General features: G+C 37.2%; 1 protein-coding gene across 4 annotated transcripts in view; it reads right to left on the bottom strand.

Moving 5' to 3' along the window:
- ZCWPW2 (zinc finger CW-type and PWWP domain containing 2) overlaps positions 1–16,520 on the bottom strand; it is a 145,425-nt gene that overhangs the window by 74,919 nt on the left and 53,986 nt on the right. For 3 of the 4 annotated variants that reach the window (XM_089918956.1, XM_022564919.3, XM_089918955.1), the window contains exon 3: positions 2,924–3,083. The exons of the other annotated variant lie outside the window; for it this stretch is intronic. In XM_089918956.1, coding sequence (XP_089775082.1) covers positions 2,924–3,083 — 160 coding nt within the window. The remainder of the gene's footprint in view (positions 1–2,923; positions 3,084–16,520) is intronic. 4 annotated transcript variants of the gene reach the window in all.

Genomic DNA, 16,520 nt, shown 5'->3' with positions numbered 1-16,520 from the left:
ATCTAGCACATGTTCACGTCTATTTTCTCTAAGTAATTACCAGAGTGACATGTATTTTGAATATATACCATAAGAGAATCAAGGTTTCTTTAAAAGGGGAAGGGAATTTCAGCTATCTTTATACTACTGATTTTATGGTAAATGAAAAAATAAAATGTATGAGTAAACTAATATAAATTACAAATACAAAATCTAAATATTGCCTTCAACTTTTTTCTGAAGTATATCCCAATATATTGATGAGTAATTTTATTTACTGGGGAAAAGCTTATCACCTGTATATTCATATACATATTCATCCACAGTGACAGAGCTCTGTTGTGCTGTCAACAAGAAAATTAATAAGTCACTGGTCCCATAAACATATCAATTTTTCAGTGACTACTAAAAAAAATAAAAGAAAGAAGAAAAACTAGACAAACATGAACTAAAAGAGAAGACTTAACATTTTCAGAATCTAAAACTAAAAAATATTTTATTTTTTCATAAATGCATATAATGTCTTTCTAGAAGAGCTTATTTCTCTCTCACAGTAAAACACACACTGCAAAATATAGTCCACAGTCAGTGAAAACTCTGAAATGTTATTTAATCATTTGTTAAACTAAGCTTACACAAATTAGGAGAAAGTAATGTTGAAATAATATATATGAAGTAAGATATAGTCAGCTTAAACAGTGAGAGCTGTATATGCCTATCATTCTGTGTCTACTTTTAGAAAAGGAGCTCAGACAACAGGTGCAATGTGCAACCATTCTCCATCTCTTCTACAAAAATCTTTAAGAAGGTCTACATTGTCTAATACACATTATTTATTTTTGTGTAAGTCATATTTTTATGGAGGCAGGGGTGTGAATTTAATATCTGGATCAACCTGGCACAGTGTAGAGACAGTATTTGAGGAAGAAGGAGCTCCAGTGCAGAGAGGACCATAACAGATTAAATTCCTGGGATGTCTAGGCAATTGAACTGCACGTTGGAGTCAATACTATCTCCATCTCCAAGGGATATAGTTTGATATTATTCATTTTCAAACAATTTCTCATAGGTACCATTTTTCTATCTTGGTTGTCAGTTGACCTCTTCGCTTTCTGTTTCTTGACTTCTCATTGGGGCAATGAGCCTTTAATCATCTGTGAGTTTCCTTCTTGGCAAGCGGAGATTCTTAGATAGCCAGGAGTAGGGAATCGGAGCATAGCAGGGCAGCTGGGCATGTGCCAGCTGAATCTGAGGTAAAGGGGAACTAAAATTTCAGCCTTGAATGAAGAGACCCACAGAAGAAGGCATCCCTATTATATTAGCTCCAAGAGAGGAAGTGAAGAAAAACATACAAACAAGAAGAGAGTAAGAGACACGAGCCTGTAGGTAGACACCATGAATGACAGTAGAGGAGAGAGCCTGTCCCAGAGCCTGTGGTCACCCAGTGAGTTATCCACCCAGAGCACCCAGCCAGCTGGGGGAGTAGGGGACAGAAGAGGTGAAACAAATGCTTTATTTTTCTCTGTTCTCATTCTTGCTTTAGGAGCCTATTTAATTTAAACAGCCCTGAATTCATGGTCTTTGCTTGTTTTAATGCTTTCAGAAGGTTAAAACCTTATGGCTCCTGATTCTTGAGTTTAGTTTTGTTTTGCATCAGATTTTTTCCTTGTCCCAGGGATTAATGGTATGCTCAGTGGAATCAGACTATTCAAATTTATACTGACAGAACCCAAATCCTGCGAGTAACATTACTTCAGACAAAAATACACTTTGATATTTTATGTATGTTTAAATACAATTTCTTAAGAATGCCCTGCTCTTTATCACACTGTCAAATATTTAAGATTCTAATTTCTGCCTCATGAGAAGCTAGGTTTCCCTATCTTTTAGAAAAGGGGAGGGGCACATAAGGAAGAACACTCCTTCCTATCTTCTGTGGTTGCCATCAGAAGTGCCCAGGGACACATCTGAAATGTCCGAGCAGAGAAGGTGCCTCATACTAAAATGACTGGCTCACAACTACCATAAAATGAATGTATGTGATGTTATTCCATACTTAAATATTTCTACTGAAACAGCCTTCCCTTCCAGCTGCTTTCAAGCTGAATGGAACAAAGGTACTGTTTATGCCAGAGAAAAAGTAGAAGTCCATCTGCAAGTACCTCAGATTTCCACAGATTTCCTTATACTGTGGATTAAATGGCATGCCTTAAATGTACATACATGTATATGTATATTTGAATATATATATACTTATCACTCTAAAATAGGAACCATCCAAATTGAGTCAAAGGCATTCACATTTCTGACATCTACTTTTTAATCAGATTTCTAATGAAAGCATGGTTTGCAGATGAAAAGTTTCAATATTAGAATACAGATACGGATAATTGAATTAATTTATAACAATTAAACCAAACCCATGAAAACAGGTCCAATTCACTTACTCTCATCAACTTGAGAATTGAGTCTATTCATTAATTGTAGTGTGTGATTTAAAGTTTAAAAAGAATCAAAAAATACTGAAATAGTATAATGAAATACTGTTTGAAATTTGAAAAATCTGGTTGCATTCCGTAATTAATCTTCCCTGTGAGCTAGGGCTATAACTTAGAATCTTCTCAAGAGAATTAAAAAATTACCAAATGATGGAATCGTAAATCTGTTTCAAAAGGCAATTATGGAGAGTCCTCAGTTGATTTACACTATATTGCCATTAGAGAAATAAAATTTAAAACTACCTCGTGGCTATTTTTATATCCATACTTCCTTTGAAAAAGCTGCTTTAAAAATACAAATATTTGAGTTTAAACAAATAGTACATACTATTTTGTTTATATAAATATAAAAGTAAAAAATTATATCTCTTTTAGGATCTGAGACAAAATGGCCATAATTAAAAACAAGTGCAAGAGGAACAAAGTTTTGATGTTACTGTACCTACCTTTAATGTGATACTATAATGTCCAACAAACGTTGCATCTATCCATGATCTTGAATGGGGATCACCCAGGAATTCTATGTGATACTGTTCAACATCTCCATCCAGGTCATAGGTCACATATTTCCCTTTAAAAGGATCAGGGCAAAGTATCCCTGGCCAACTTTCAAAAGAAAATATTTTTATTATTTTGATGCTTTAAAAAAGGTAGACATTAATATATCTGTCACAATCACCTGTCAAACTTTGCCCTTTGAATTTTAATAACTTCTTTACAAATTTTAAACATAGTCATATTTGTATCTTTTAAAAGTAGGATATTCAATTGATGCAAGTGATCATTTGTATCTTTGTAGATATAGAAAGCTTTGAAACAGTCACATACTCAAGACATTCATAAGATATGAGGAGAAAGAATCATAAGACAAAAGAATGATTTCCAGGGTCTATAAGAGACATTTAGGCACTGCTAATAGGAAAGATAAGAGAAAAAAGAGTCATCAGATTCATGGCAGGCTTGAATCAACTCTCACCAATCAGAATGATTAACTACTAAAATGTTAACCCACTGACAGGGCTCCTGATGGGGTAGGAGAGAGCTAGCGATTCATGAGCCAGGACTGCCAAAGTGGTTTGGGCTGTTCTGACACTGAACTTTGTAACAACTGTGAGAAAAGTAGAAATAGAGTCAGCGGTTCTGTGTTATCCCTCCCCCACCACACCTGTTCCACTGGCAGTGACCAAATGGCTAAAAATCCTCAGTACTGCAAATAAGGTTTATTCTTTACTAAAAATAAATCTTAGGGGAACGTACAGCAGAAATCTGACTGAATTTTACAGATCAAGATCCAAAATATGCATATCTAATATACCCAAGCATTCAAAAATCTGTACAATTATCAAGTTCTATTATTTATAATATTATAATTATCTGTACAATTATCAAGTTCAATTATCTGTACAATTAACGAGTTCAGTTTGCAGTACCACAGAGCGAAAAAGGTAGAGAAGTTCAAATTAGAAGATCCAGGCTCTAGTTCTGCCTTCTACCAGACAGGAGGCCTCAAGCAGGTAACTAGGCCTCACTATAACTCTGGCTCCTCACTGCGCTGTTTCAAAGTTCAAACAAACATGTGCTTTACACATTTTTGGTTTCTGGCAAATTAAAATGGTGTAAAGCGCCATCATTATGGACTGAATTATGTGATCCCACCAACCCGCATTCATATGTCGAAGTCCTGACCACCAGTACCTCAGAATGTGACTGTATTTGGAGAGGGGGTCTTTAAGGAAGTAACTAAGTTAAAAGGTGAGCCCCAATCCAACATGATTAGTTTCCTTATAAAAAGAGAAGATTAGGACCCAGACACACACACAGGGAAGACCATGAGAAGACACAAAAAGAGAGACCCACCTACAAGCCAAGGAGAGGCCTGAGAAGAAATCAACCCTCTGACACCCTGACCTCAGAATTTTCGCCCCCAGAACCGTGGGAAAATAAGGGCTAGAGAAATTAAAAATTGAGTCAGACAATCTTTAAGCCAAAGAAGAATTGGAAATGATAATGGAAAGTCAAGTGAAAGTTCAGGACCTAAATGAAGAGGACCATCTGGTTGTTATCAGGCTCACGTCACGGTATCTTACTGCTATTTGGTGACTCTTACTGGGCTGCACTTAAGAGTTAAACTTGAGTGCAGTTTATCTTTTAAATCTACAATGGAAATCTACATTGCTGAGGGAACACACTCAAAAGAAGGGGGCTTCAACAGGCAAATGAATGACTAAGAATGAGTGGTAGCTGCAATGGAGACCCTCAACTTATCAGAAGTCAAGGAACAAGTGGGTCCTTCAATATGGTCAATAGCTATTTTAAAAACAACCAATCTATGATTGTTACATTATATTTGTTTAAACTCTTTATAAAAGGTAAGGGGCTCATGTTTAATACTAGGTGATTTGCACTTCACAGCAATTTTAATATGGATTACTGTCAACCCAATACCAATTTATGAGCAGTACCTACTCCATTCAGTGTAAAACAGTCTCACAAAATAGATTTCTGATATTTAACACATGAAAGAAAGATTCTGCAGTTATTATGTGTAAGATGAGCTGCTACTTTTCTGACACAAATTCTGATACAACTATTTTTTAAGTGGAACCTATTGGGTCCCAGAGTATTCAATTTAAATTATTACTCAATAAAATATAAACAAAAAGAGATGACTCCTAAAAAGAATTAGATACCAAAAAAAGAAAAAAGCTTCGGTTCATTATTTAAAACATATTTTATTACAGAAAGTATTGCATACTGATTTAAAGATGAATTATGAAAAGTATTATGAAATGTCCAAAAAACTGGGGTACTTTCAGGTGGTGCAAAGGAATTGTCTGACTCCTAGTCTGTACATATCAGCTAAAACAGAATGTACCAAACTACAGGAAAAGCTGAGCAGAGGCAATACATCATGTAGAAAACATGATTACTTCTCTCCAGCTGCTCCATCCATCATCATCTCTGACTTCCTGTGATTGAAGAAAGAAGGTGATGTCCATTTTTTCCCCTCACTCTGACCTCAATTTGAGTTCCCAAACTGTCAATGATGATAGTGCATTGTGCATTTCTACTTCCTGATTTTTCACTTTCATATTGAGGAGTAATTCTGAGTGTTGTGTGGGGGCTTAAAGGTGGAGAGGGACAGTAAGAATAGGCCACCCAATGGAAGGGTGTCAGAATTACAAGGAAAGTGTATGGTCAATCTCAGAACCTGTGGGTGGTGGAAGGTAAAATGTACAAACACAACAAGGTCAAACAGACATCAGGTGTTGAAATCCACTTGCAGGAGGAAATGGAAATTTTGGCAGGACAAGAAACTTCAAAGGAAAGTGAAAATACATTACAAAGAAACTGATGTCTTACACATTCCTTATCCAGCGGAAATGATCTTTAATGAGTTGGCTACTGCCTTCAATAAGTTGAAGCTTAAGCATGATAACAGCTGCCATGTATTTATACCGAATGAGAAGAAATATATAACTTTTATTTTCAAACTGTGGTCTGGATGTTTAAGAAGATAGCAGATTTACTTGGGCCTCATTCTTAATCTGTGGGAAACAAAATGGATGAGTTGGAATCATCACTAACTTAATGTCATACTTTGTTATACCTAACTGCAGGGACCGTTGGGAAGAGGAAATTTCTCATCCACACACATATAAATCCATAAGCAAAAGTATGCAAATGAGAAATAATCAAATACTATTTTATAATACTGAAAGGATCTAGTAGAAACCACAATTTATAAATGTATATACTATATCTAAAAAGTATCACTGGATTGGTTTGTTAACTTAAAGGCATATTTGATTACTAAACTGTTTAGACTACAGTATTTAGAATGCAAATATATTTTCTATAAATTAATTTCCACACTTATGAGAAATCATTGTAAAATGTCTGGTAAACATGCCTAGTTTCTGCTTGATACTGTATTTTCCTATACTAAGTGAGAGATGCACTGTTAATTTTTACTTTTAATTTCTTTGCTCTTTCTAGCTAAATACAATGTATTTGATCAATCTTTAAAAATAAAGACTTCTTAAACATTACAGAGATAGTTTTTCTCTTCCTAGTAATGCAGACAGCCCCACCCTCAAGCTCACATAGGCACTACTCAAAGGCAAGAGGGTGCATAAGTATTTTATAAGTATGTAGGTGTGTGCTATCTTATAATGTGATGATAAATATAACTATTTTAATCTGATTTTCCATGGAGCTTGACCATAGACAAAGAAAATGATAGGCTCTTAACTATTATTTATTTTTATTATATAAAGATTAAGTAGGAATTTCTTGACTCTGTATCAGTCTCTCTTTAGCTTTTCAGCTTTATTGGAAAGTATGAACTCTTCTGAGAAAGAATAACTCTGAGATGTTGATAAGATTGAATTTCTGAGCCTTCAAAAGCTACGTATAAGGACATGGGCTAATAAGAATTGACCCAGTTAATGCTACACTGTTAAGCGTCTCTGTAGCCAGCTGACTGATCTTCCCACTTGAAATTTCAGGGTCTATAACATTTCTTAATTAAGAACTGATGTTTGGCTGCTTTTAGTAGGCTAATTCAGCTTTATATTCTACTACTGCAATTTATCTTGTTATCATCTTTCTATTGTATTTGTGGAACTGAATAAGCAATACAGCAACAGATTTGAGTTTCTTAACCTGAATTTTAAGTCTGTGCTCATGGGTACTTAGTTTATAAAAAGAAATATATGTGACTACATGCCAAATGCATTCTACTCTTTCCAAACAACATGAAAGTAGTTACAGCTGTATTCTGCAGCATTTTGACGGTCCTAATCATAGATTGGAGGTAATTTAGGGACTAGAGTAAAACATGCTTCATTCGTATTTCAAATCCTAACCCTCAGCTACAAGTACAAAACTGCAAAAGAAATTCCTAATCAAATTTCTAACATAATATTTCAGACATAGTGACAAGATTCAAAACCATTTCTTGAATGAGAGTTATTGAAACTTCAGAATTTCCAGTAGAAAATACAAATGCTCTGCTTTCAAAGTGTTAGAGATATGAAAAATGACAATGAGACTACAAATACCTTCATAAGTAACTTCAAAAATGAGTGTTCATATACATAACCATCTAGTTCCTCTTCATGCCCATCCTAGTTACACAGAAGTCAATTAATATATATATCTTTTTACAACATTTCATATTTGATCCTTAGAAAAACTCTCAGTAACAAAAGGTTACTCAGAGCTGATGTGTAACATTCCAAATCTCTCTGAGATGTGGAAATCTCTCTGAGGTAGATATTAAGTGTATTGGTTGAATCTCTCTGCAAAGATATTAAGTGTATTGGTTTGCTAAGGTTGCCATAGGAAAATACCAGAGACTGGGTGGCTTAAACAACAGGAACTTATTTTCTCACAGTTTTAAAGGCTAGAAGTCCAAGATCAAGGTCAGCAGATCTGGTTTCTCTTGAGGTCTCTCCCTGGCCAGCAGACTGCTGCCCTCGTGCTCTGTCTTCACATGGTCTTTACTCTGTGCACATGCACCTCTGGTGTCTCTCTGTGTATCCAAATTTTCTCTTCTTATAAGAACACCAGTCAGATTGGATTAGGGCTCACTCTAATGGCCTCTTTTAACTTAATCACCTCTTTAAAGGGCCTTACATTCTGAGGTTAGAGTTTTAACTTATGACCTTTGGGGGAACACAATTCAGCCCGCAACGGTAAGTGACAGAGCAAGAGCATGAATCTAGGTACTGACTTGAAGGCCTCTCACGTGTGTTCTGTGTGTGTGTGTTACATGAGCCCATCACAGTCTCCCAATGAAAGCAAACGTCTGATATTTTTCATGGAGAATAGTTGAATATAAATGAAAACAAGATGACAGGAGAAAAGGAAGAGGAGGGAGAGGCCCTTCAAGATGGCAGAGGAGTAAGACGTGGAGATCAACTTCCTCCCCACAAATACATCAGAAATACATCTACACGTGGAACAACTCCTACAGAACACCTACTGACGCTGGCAGAAGACCTCAGACCTCCCAAAAGGCAAGAAAATCCCCACGTACCTGGGTAGGGCAAAAGAAAAAACAAAGACAAAAGAAATGGGACGGGACCTGCACCAGTGGGAGGGAGCTGTGAAGAAGGAAAAGTTTCTACACACTAGGAAGCTCCTTCACTGGTGGAGACGGGCTGGGGGCGGGGGGGCGGCGGGGAAGCTTCAGAGCCAAACAGGAAAGCACAGCAACAGGGGTGCAGAGGGCAAAGCGGAGAGATTCCCGCACAGAGGACTGGCACTCACCAGCCCGAGAGGTTGTCTGCTCACCCCCCGAGGCGGGTGGGGGCTGGGAGCGGAGGCTCGGGTTTCGGTGGGATCGCAGAGAGAAGACTGGGGTTGGTGGTGTGAACACAGCCTGAAGGGGGCTAGAGTGCCACAGCTAGCCAGGGGGTAGTGCTGGAAAAAGTCTGGGCCTTCCTAAGAGGCAAGAGACTACTGTTTCGGGGTGCGCGAGGAGAGGAGATACAGAACACCGCCTAAACGAGCTTCAAAGAAGGGCGCCTGCCGCAGCCATCAGCGCAGACACCAGAGACGGAAACGAAACGCTAACACTGCTGCTGCTGCAGCCACCAAGAAGCCTGTGTGCAAGCATAGGTCACTATCCACACCTCCCCTCCCAGGAGCATGTGCAGCCCGCCACTGCCAGGGTCCTGTGATCCAGGGACAGCTTCCCCAGGGGAACACACGGCACACCTCAGGCTGTTACAACGTTACCCCAGCCTCTGCCAGTGCAGGCTCACCCCGCATTCCATACCCTCCCTCCCCCTGGCCTGAGTGAGCCAGTGCCCCTTAAACAGCCACTCCTCTAACCCCATCCTGTCTGGGCGAAGAACAGATGCCAGAGGGCGACCTACACACAGAGGCGGGGCCAAATCCAAAGCTGAATACCAAGAGCTGTGCGAACAAAGAAGAGAAAAGGAAATTTCTCCATGCAGTCACAGGAGCAGCGGATTAAATTTCCAAAATCAACTTGATGAACCCTGCATCTGTGGAATACCTGAATAGACAGCAAATCATCCCAAAATTGAGGCTGTGGGAGCAACTGTGGACTTGGGGTTTGCTGTATGTGACTGATAAGTTTCTGAAATTTATGTATATCTTAGTATAGTTTTTAGCACTTGTTATCATTGGTGGATTTGTTTATTGCTTTGGTTGCCCTCCTCTTTTTTATTTATTACATTTTTATGTTTTTATTTTAATAATATGGTTTTTATTTTTTACTTTAATAATTTATTTATTGTATTTTACTTTACTTTCTTTCTTTTTCTTTCTTTCTTTTTTTTCTTCCTTTTCTTCTGAGCCATGTGGCTGACAGGGTCTTGGTGCTCCAGCTGGATGTCAGTACTGAGCCTCTGAGGTGGGAAAGCTGAGTTCAGTACACTGGACCACTGGAGACCTCCTGGCTCCATGTAATATCAATCGGTGAGAGCTCTCCCAGAGATCTCAGTCTCAATGCTAAGACCCAGCTCCACTCAACGACCAGCAAGCTCCAGTGTTGGACGGCCCATGCCAAACAACTAACAAGACAGGAACACAACCCCATTCATTAGCAGAGAGGCTGCCTAAAATCATACTAAGTCCACAGACACCCCAAAACACACAATCGGATGCGAACCTGCCCTCCAGAAAGAAAAGATCCAGCCTCATCCACCAGAACACAGGCACCAGTCCCCTCAACCAGGAAGCCTACATGACCCACTGAACCAACTTTACCCACTGGGGGCAGACACCAAAAACAATGGGAACTATGAACCTGCAGGCTGTGAAAAGGAGACACCAAACACAGTAAGTTAAGCAAAATGAGAAGACAGAGAAATACGCAGCAGATGAAGGAGCAAAGTAAAATCCCATCAGACCAAAGAAATGGAAAGGAAATAGCTACATAAAAAAGAATTCAGGGCTTCCCTGGTGGTGCAGTGCCCCGGTCCGGGAAGATCCCACATGCCGCGGAGCGGCTAGGCCTGTGAGCCATGGCCACTGAGACTGCGCATCCAGAGCCTGTGCTCTGCAACGGGAGAGGCCACAACAGTGAGAGGCCCGCGTACCGCAAAAAAAAAAAAAAAAAAAAAAAAATTCAGAGTAATGATAGTAAAGATGATCCAAAATCTTGGAAATAGAATGGAGAAAATACCTGAAACGTTTAACAAAGACCTAGAAGCACTAAAAAGCAAATAAACAATGATGAAGAACACAATAAATGAAATTAAAAATTCTTTACAATGAATCAATAGCAGCATAACTGATACGTGACCTGGAAGATAAAATAGTGGAAATAACTATTGCAGAGCAGGCTAAAGAAAAAAGAATGACAAGAATTGAGGACAGTCTCAGAGACATCTGAGACAACATTAAATGCATCAACATTCAAATTATAGGGATCCAGGAAGAAGAAGAAAAAAGAAAGGGACTGAGAAAATATTTGAAGAGATTATTGTTGAAAATTTCCCTAGTATGGGAAAGAATATAGTCAATAAAGTCCAGGAAGTGCCGAGAGTCCCATACAGGATAAATCCAAGGAGAAACATGCCAAGACACATATTAATCAAACCATCAAAAATTAAATACAAAGAAAAAATATTAAAAGCAGCAAGGGAAAAGCAACGAATAACATACAAGGGAATCGCCATAAGGTTAACAGCTGATCTTTCAGCAGAAACTCTGCAAGCCAGAAGGGAGTGGCATGACATATCTAAAGTGATGAAAGGGAAAAACCTACAACCAAGATTACTCTACTCAGCATGGATGTCATTCAGATTCGACGGAGAAATTAAAAACTATACAAACAAGCAAAAGCTAAGAGAATTCAGCACCACCAAACCAGCTTTACAACAAATGCTAAAGGAACTTCTCTAGGCAGGAAAGAAAAGAGAAGGAAGACACCTACAATAACAAGCCCAAAACAACTAAGAATATGGTTATAGGAACATGCATATTGATAATTACCTTAAATGTAAATAGATGAAATGTTCCAACCAAAAGGAACAGACTGGCTGAATGGATACCAAAAAAAGACCCGTATATATGCTGTCTACAAGAGATCCACTTCAGACCTAGGGACACATACAGACTGAAAGTGAGAGGATGGAAAAAGATATTCCAAGCAAATGGAAATCAAATTAAAGCTGGAGGAGCACCTCTCATATCAGAAAAAACAGACTTTAAAATAAAGACTATTACAAGAGACAAAGAAGGACACTATATAATGATCAAGGGTTCAATCCAAGAAGAAGATGTAACAAGTGTAAATATTTATGAACTGAAAATAGGAGCACCTCAATACCTAAGGCAAATCCTAACAGCCATAAAAGACGAAATCGACAGTAAGACAATGATAGTAGGGGACTTTAACACCCCACTTTCACCAATGGACAGATCATCCAAAATGAAAATAAATAAGGAAACACAAGTTTTAAGTAATACATTAAAAAAGATGGACTTAATTGATACTTATAGGACATTCAATCCAAAACAACAAAATAATCTTTCTTTTCAAGTGCTCATGGAACATTCTTCAGGATAGATCATATCTTGGGCCACAAATCAAGCCTTGGTAAATTTAAGAAAATTGAAATTGTATCAAGTATCTCTTCTGACCAAAATGCTATGAGACTAGAAATCAATTATGGAAAAAAAAAGGTAAAACATACAAACACATGGAAGCTAAACAATATGCTATTAAATAACTAAGAGATCACTGAAGAAATCAAAGAGGAAAGCAAAAAATACCCAGAAACAAATGACAATGAAAACAAGACGACCTAAAACCTATGGGATGCAGCAAAAGCAGTTCTAAGAAGCAAGTGTATAGCAACAGAATCCTGCCTCAAGAAACAAAAAACATCTCAAATAAACAACTTAACTTTACACCTAAAGCAATTAGAGAAAAAAGAACAGAAAACCCCCAAAGTTAGCAGAAGGAGAAAAATCATAAAGATCAGATCAGAAATATATGAAAAAGAAATGAAGGAAACGATAGCAAAGATCAATAAAACTAAAAGCTGGTTCTTTGAGAAGATAAACAAAATTGATAAACCATTAGCCAGACTCATCAAGAAAAAAAGGGAGAAGACTGAAATCAACAGAATTAGAAATGAAAAAGGAGAAGTAACAACTGACACTGCAGAAATACAAAGGATCGTAAGAGATTACTACAAGCAACAATATGCCAAAAATAGACAACCGGGAAGAAACGGACAAATTCTTAGAAAAGCACAACCTTCTGAGACTGAACCAGGAAGAAACAGAAAATATAAACAGACCAATCAAAAGCACTAAAATTGAGACTGTGATTAAAAATCCTCCAACAAACAAAAGCCCAGGACCAGATGGCTTCCCAGGCGAAATCTATCAAACATTTAGAGAAGAGCTAACACCGATCCTTCTCAAACTCTTCCAAAATATAGCAGAGGGAGGAACACTCCCAAACTCATTCTCTGAGGCCACCATCACCCTGATACCAAAACCAGACAAAGGTGTCACTAAAAAAGAAAACACAGGCCAATATCACTGATGAGCATACATGCAAAAATTCTCAACACAATACTAGCAAACAGATTCCAACAGCACATTAAAAGGATCATACAATATGATCAAGTGGGGTTTATCCCAGGAATGCAAGGATTCTTCAATATACGTAAACCAATCAATGTGATACACCATGTTAACAAACTGAAGAACAAAAACCATATGAAACACTCAACAGATGCTGAAAAAGCTTCAACAAAAGCTTACACCTATTTATGATAAAAACCCTCCAGAAAGTAGGAATACAGGGGACTTACCTCAACCTAATAAAGGCCATATATGACAAACCCACAGCCAACATCGTTCTCAATGGTGAAAAACAGAAACCATATCCACTACGATAAGGAACAGTACAAGGTGGCCCACTCTCACCACTCTTATTCAACATAGTTTTGGAAGTTTTAGCCACAGCAATCAGAGAAGAAAAAGAAATAAAAGGAATCCAAAAGAGAAAAGAAGAAGTAAAGCTGTCACTGTGTGCAGATGACATGATACTATACATAGATAATCCTAAAGATGCTAGCAGAAAACTACTAGAGCTAATCAATGAATCTGGTAAAGTAGCAGGATACAAATTGATGCACAGAGATCTCTTACATTCCTGTACACTAATGATGAAAAATCTGAAAGAGAAATTAAGGAAACACTACTTTTTACCACTGTAACAGAAAGAATAAAATACCTAGGAATAAACCTACCTAAGGAGACAAAAGACCTGTATACAGAAAATTATAAGGCACTGATGAAAGAAATTAAAGATGGTACAAACAGATGCAGAGATATACCATGTTCTTGGATTGGAAGAATCCATACTGTGAAAATGACTATACTACCCAAAGCAATCTACAGATTCAATGCAATTCCTATCAACCTACCAATGGCATTTTTCACAGAACTAGAACAGAAAATTTCACAATTTATATGGAAACAGAAAAAACCCCAAATAGCCAAAGCAATCTTGAGAAAGAAAAACAGAGCTGGAGGAATCAGGCTTCCTAACTTCAGACTATACTACAAAGCTACAGTAATCAAGACAGTATGGTACTGGCACAAAAACAGAAATATAGATCCAAGGAACAGGATAGAAAGCCCAGAGATAAACCCATGCACATATGGTCACCTTATGTTTGAGAAAGGAGGCAAGAATATACAATGGAGAAAAGACAGTGCTTTCAATAATGGTGCTGGAAAAACTGGACAGCTACATGTAAAAGAATGAAAATAGAACACTCCCTAACACCATACACAAAAATAAACTCTAAATGGATTAAAGACATAAATGTAAGGCTAAACACTATAAAACTCTTAGAGGAAAACTTAGGAAGAACACACTTTGACATAAATCACAGCAACATCAGTTTTGACCCACCTCCTAAAGAAATGGAAATAAAAACAAAAATAAACAAACGGGACCTTATGAGACTTTAAAGCTTTTGCACTGCAAAGGAAACCATAAACAAGATGAAAAGACAATCCTCAGAATGGGAGAAAATATTTGCAAACGAAGCAACTGACAAAGGATTAATCTCCAAAATTTACAAGCAGCTCATCCAGCTCAATATCAAAAAAACAACCCAATACAAAAATGGGCAGAAGACCTAAATAGACATTTCTCCGAAGAAGACATACAGATGGCCGAGAAGCACATGAAAAGCTGCTCAACATCACTAATTATTAGAGAAATGAAAATCAAAACTACAATGATGTATCACCTCACAGCAGTTAGAATGGGCAACATCAGAAAATCTACAAACAACAATAGCTGGAGAGGGTGTGGAGAAAAGGGAACCCTCTTGCACTGTTGATAGGAATGTAAATTGATCCAGCCACTATGGAGGTTCCTTCGAAAACTAAAAATAGAAGTACCATACGACCCAGCAATCCCAGTACTGGGCATATACCGAGGAAACCATAATTCAAAAAGAGTCATATATGATGTTCATTGAAGCACTATTTACAATGGGCAAGACATGGAAGAAACCCAAGTGTCTACTGACAGATGAATGGATAAAGAAGATGTGGCACATATATACAATGGAATATTACTCAGCCATAAAAAGAAACAAAATTGAGTTATCTGTAGTGAGGTGGATGGACCTAGAGCCTGTCATACAGAGTGAAGTAAGTCAGAAAGAGAAAAACAAATATCGCATGCTAACACATATATACGGAATCTAAAAAAAAATGGTTCTGAACAATCTAAGGGCAGGACAGGAATAAAGATGCAGACATAGAGAATGGACTTGAGGACATGGGGAGGGGAAAGGGTAAGCTAGGAAGAAGTGAGAGAGTGGCACAGACATATATACACTACCAAATATAAAATAGATAGCTAGTGGGAAGCAGCCGCACAGCACAGGGAGATCACCCTGGTGCTTTGTTAGCACCTAGAGGGGTGGGATATGGAGGGTGGGAGGGAGACGGGAGAGGGAGCGCATATGGGGATATATGTATACATAGAGCTGATTTACTTTGTTATATAGCAGAAACTAACACAACATTGTAAAGCAATTATACTCCAGTAAAGATGTTTTAAAAAATTGCAAAATTAAAAAATATAAAAAGAGAGGCAGCAAAACTCATGAAAGAAATTATAAAGTTTTCAATAAAGACTAAACTGGAAGGAACACAGAAAAAATAAGTTCAATTTGTAACTCCTTCAGAAAAATAAAAGATGGAAAGGGAAAAATATTTAAATTAAAAAAATGAAAAGATGATAACATTGGAAGAAAAAAGTAATACCAAATCTAACCACAGAAGATTCACTATCAGTACTACAGAAGTCCCAAAATAAAATCAAAGCAATGCAACTGAATAAACTGCTTAAAATTTTCAAAAAACCTTATTGAAATAAAAAGATTTGAAACCATACACTGAAAAGGCAGATTGCATACTTGGGAAATAAACTCAGAACAGGAAAACCTAAGCCATACAGCAGTAAATATACAAATACCTAATGAAAAAGAAAAAAATCTTTTAGGCATCTAGGCAACAGTTACAGAATATAAATGTTTTTCAGGATAGGTCATGCTGTGCCATAAATCAAGATTCAATGAAACAGACTACAACAGTTAAATTAGGAATCAATAAAAATAAGACATTTTTAGAATCCTGCATATTTTATAATTTAAAAACACATTTCTAATAACTCATTTCAAAGAAGAAATCACAAACTGAATAGTAATAAAATACAACATATTAAAATTTGTGAGATATAACTGAAGTAGTACTTAATAAGAGAAGTTTATAGCTTTAATCACTCATATAAGGAGGGAAACAGATATGAGTCAGTTATCTAAGTTTCCAGTTTAAGAAACTAGAAAAAGAAGACTTAAACCCAAAGAAGTCAGGGAAAGAATAACAATGAGATCAAAATATAATAAATAAGAAGTTAGACAACAATAGGAAAGAAGTTGATTCTTTGAAAAGTTCTGAAAGTCAATAAGCTTAGCAAGACTATACCTCAATAGTTTACTATAAAAC

Source organism: Delphinapterus leucas, chromosome 10 (genome assembly GCF_059928025.1).
Source record: "Delphinapterus leucas isolate spDelLeu-1000000601 "Yukka" chromosome 10, BTC_Dleu_Yukka2, whole genome shotgun sequence".
Taxonomy (NCBI): domain Eukaryota; kingdom Metazoa; phylum Chordata; class Mammalia; order Artiodactyla; family Monodontidae; genus Delphinapterus; species Delphinapterus leucas.
Note: the sequence above shows the minus strand (reverse complement) of the source record. Positions and strands in the feature narration are given on the sequence as shown.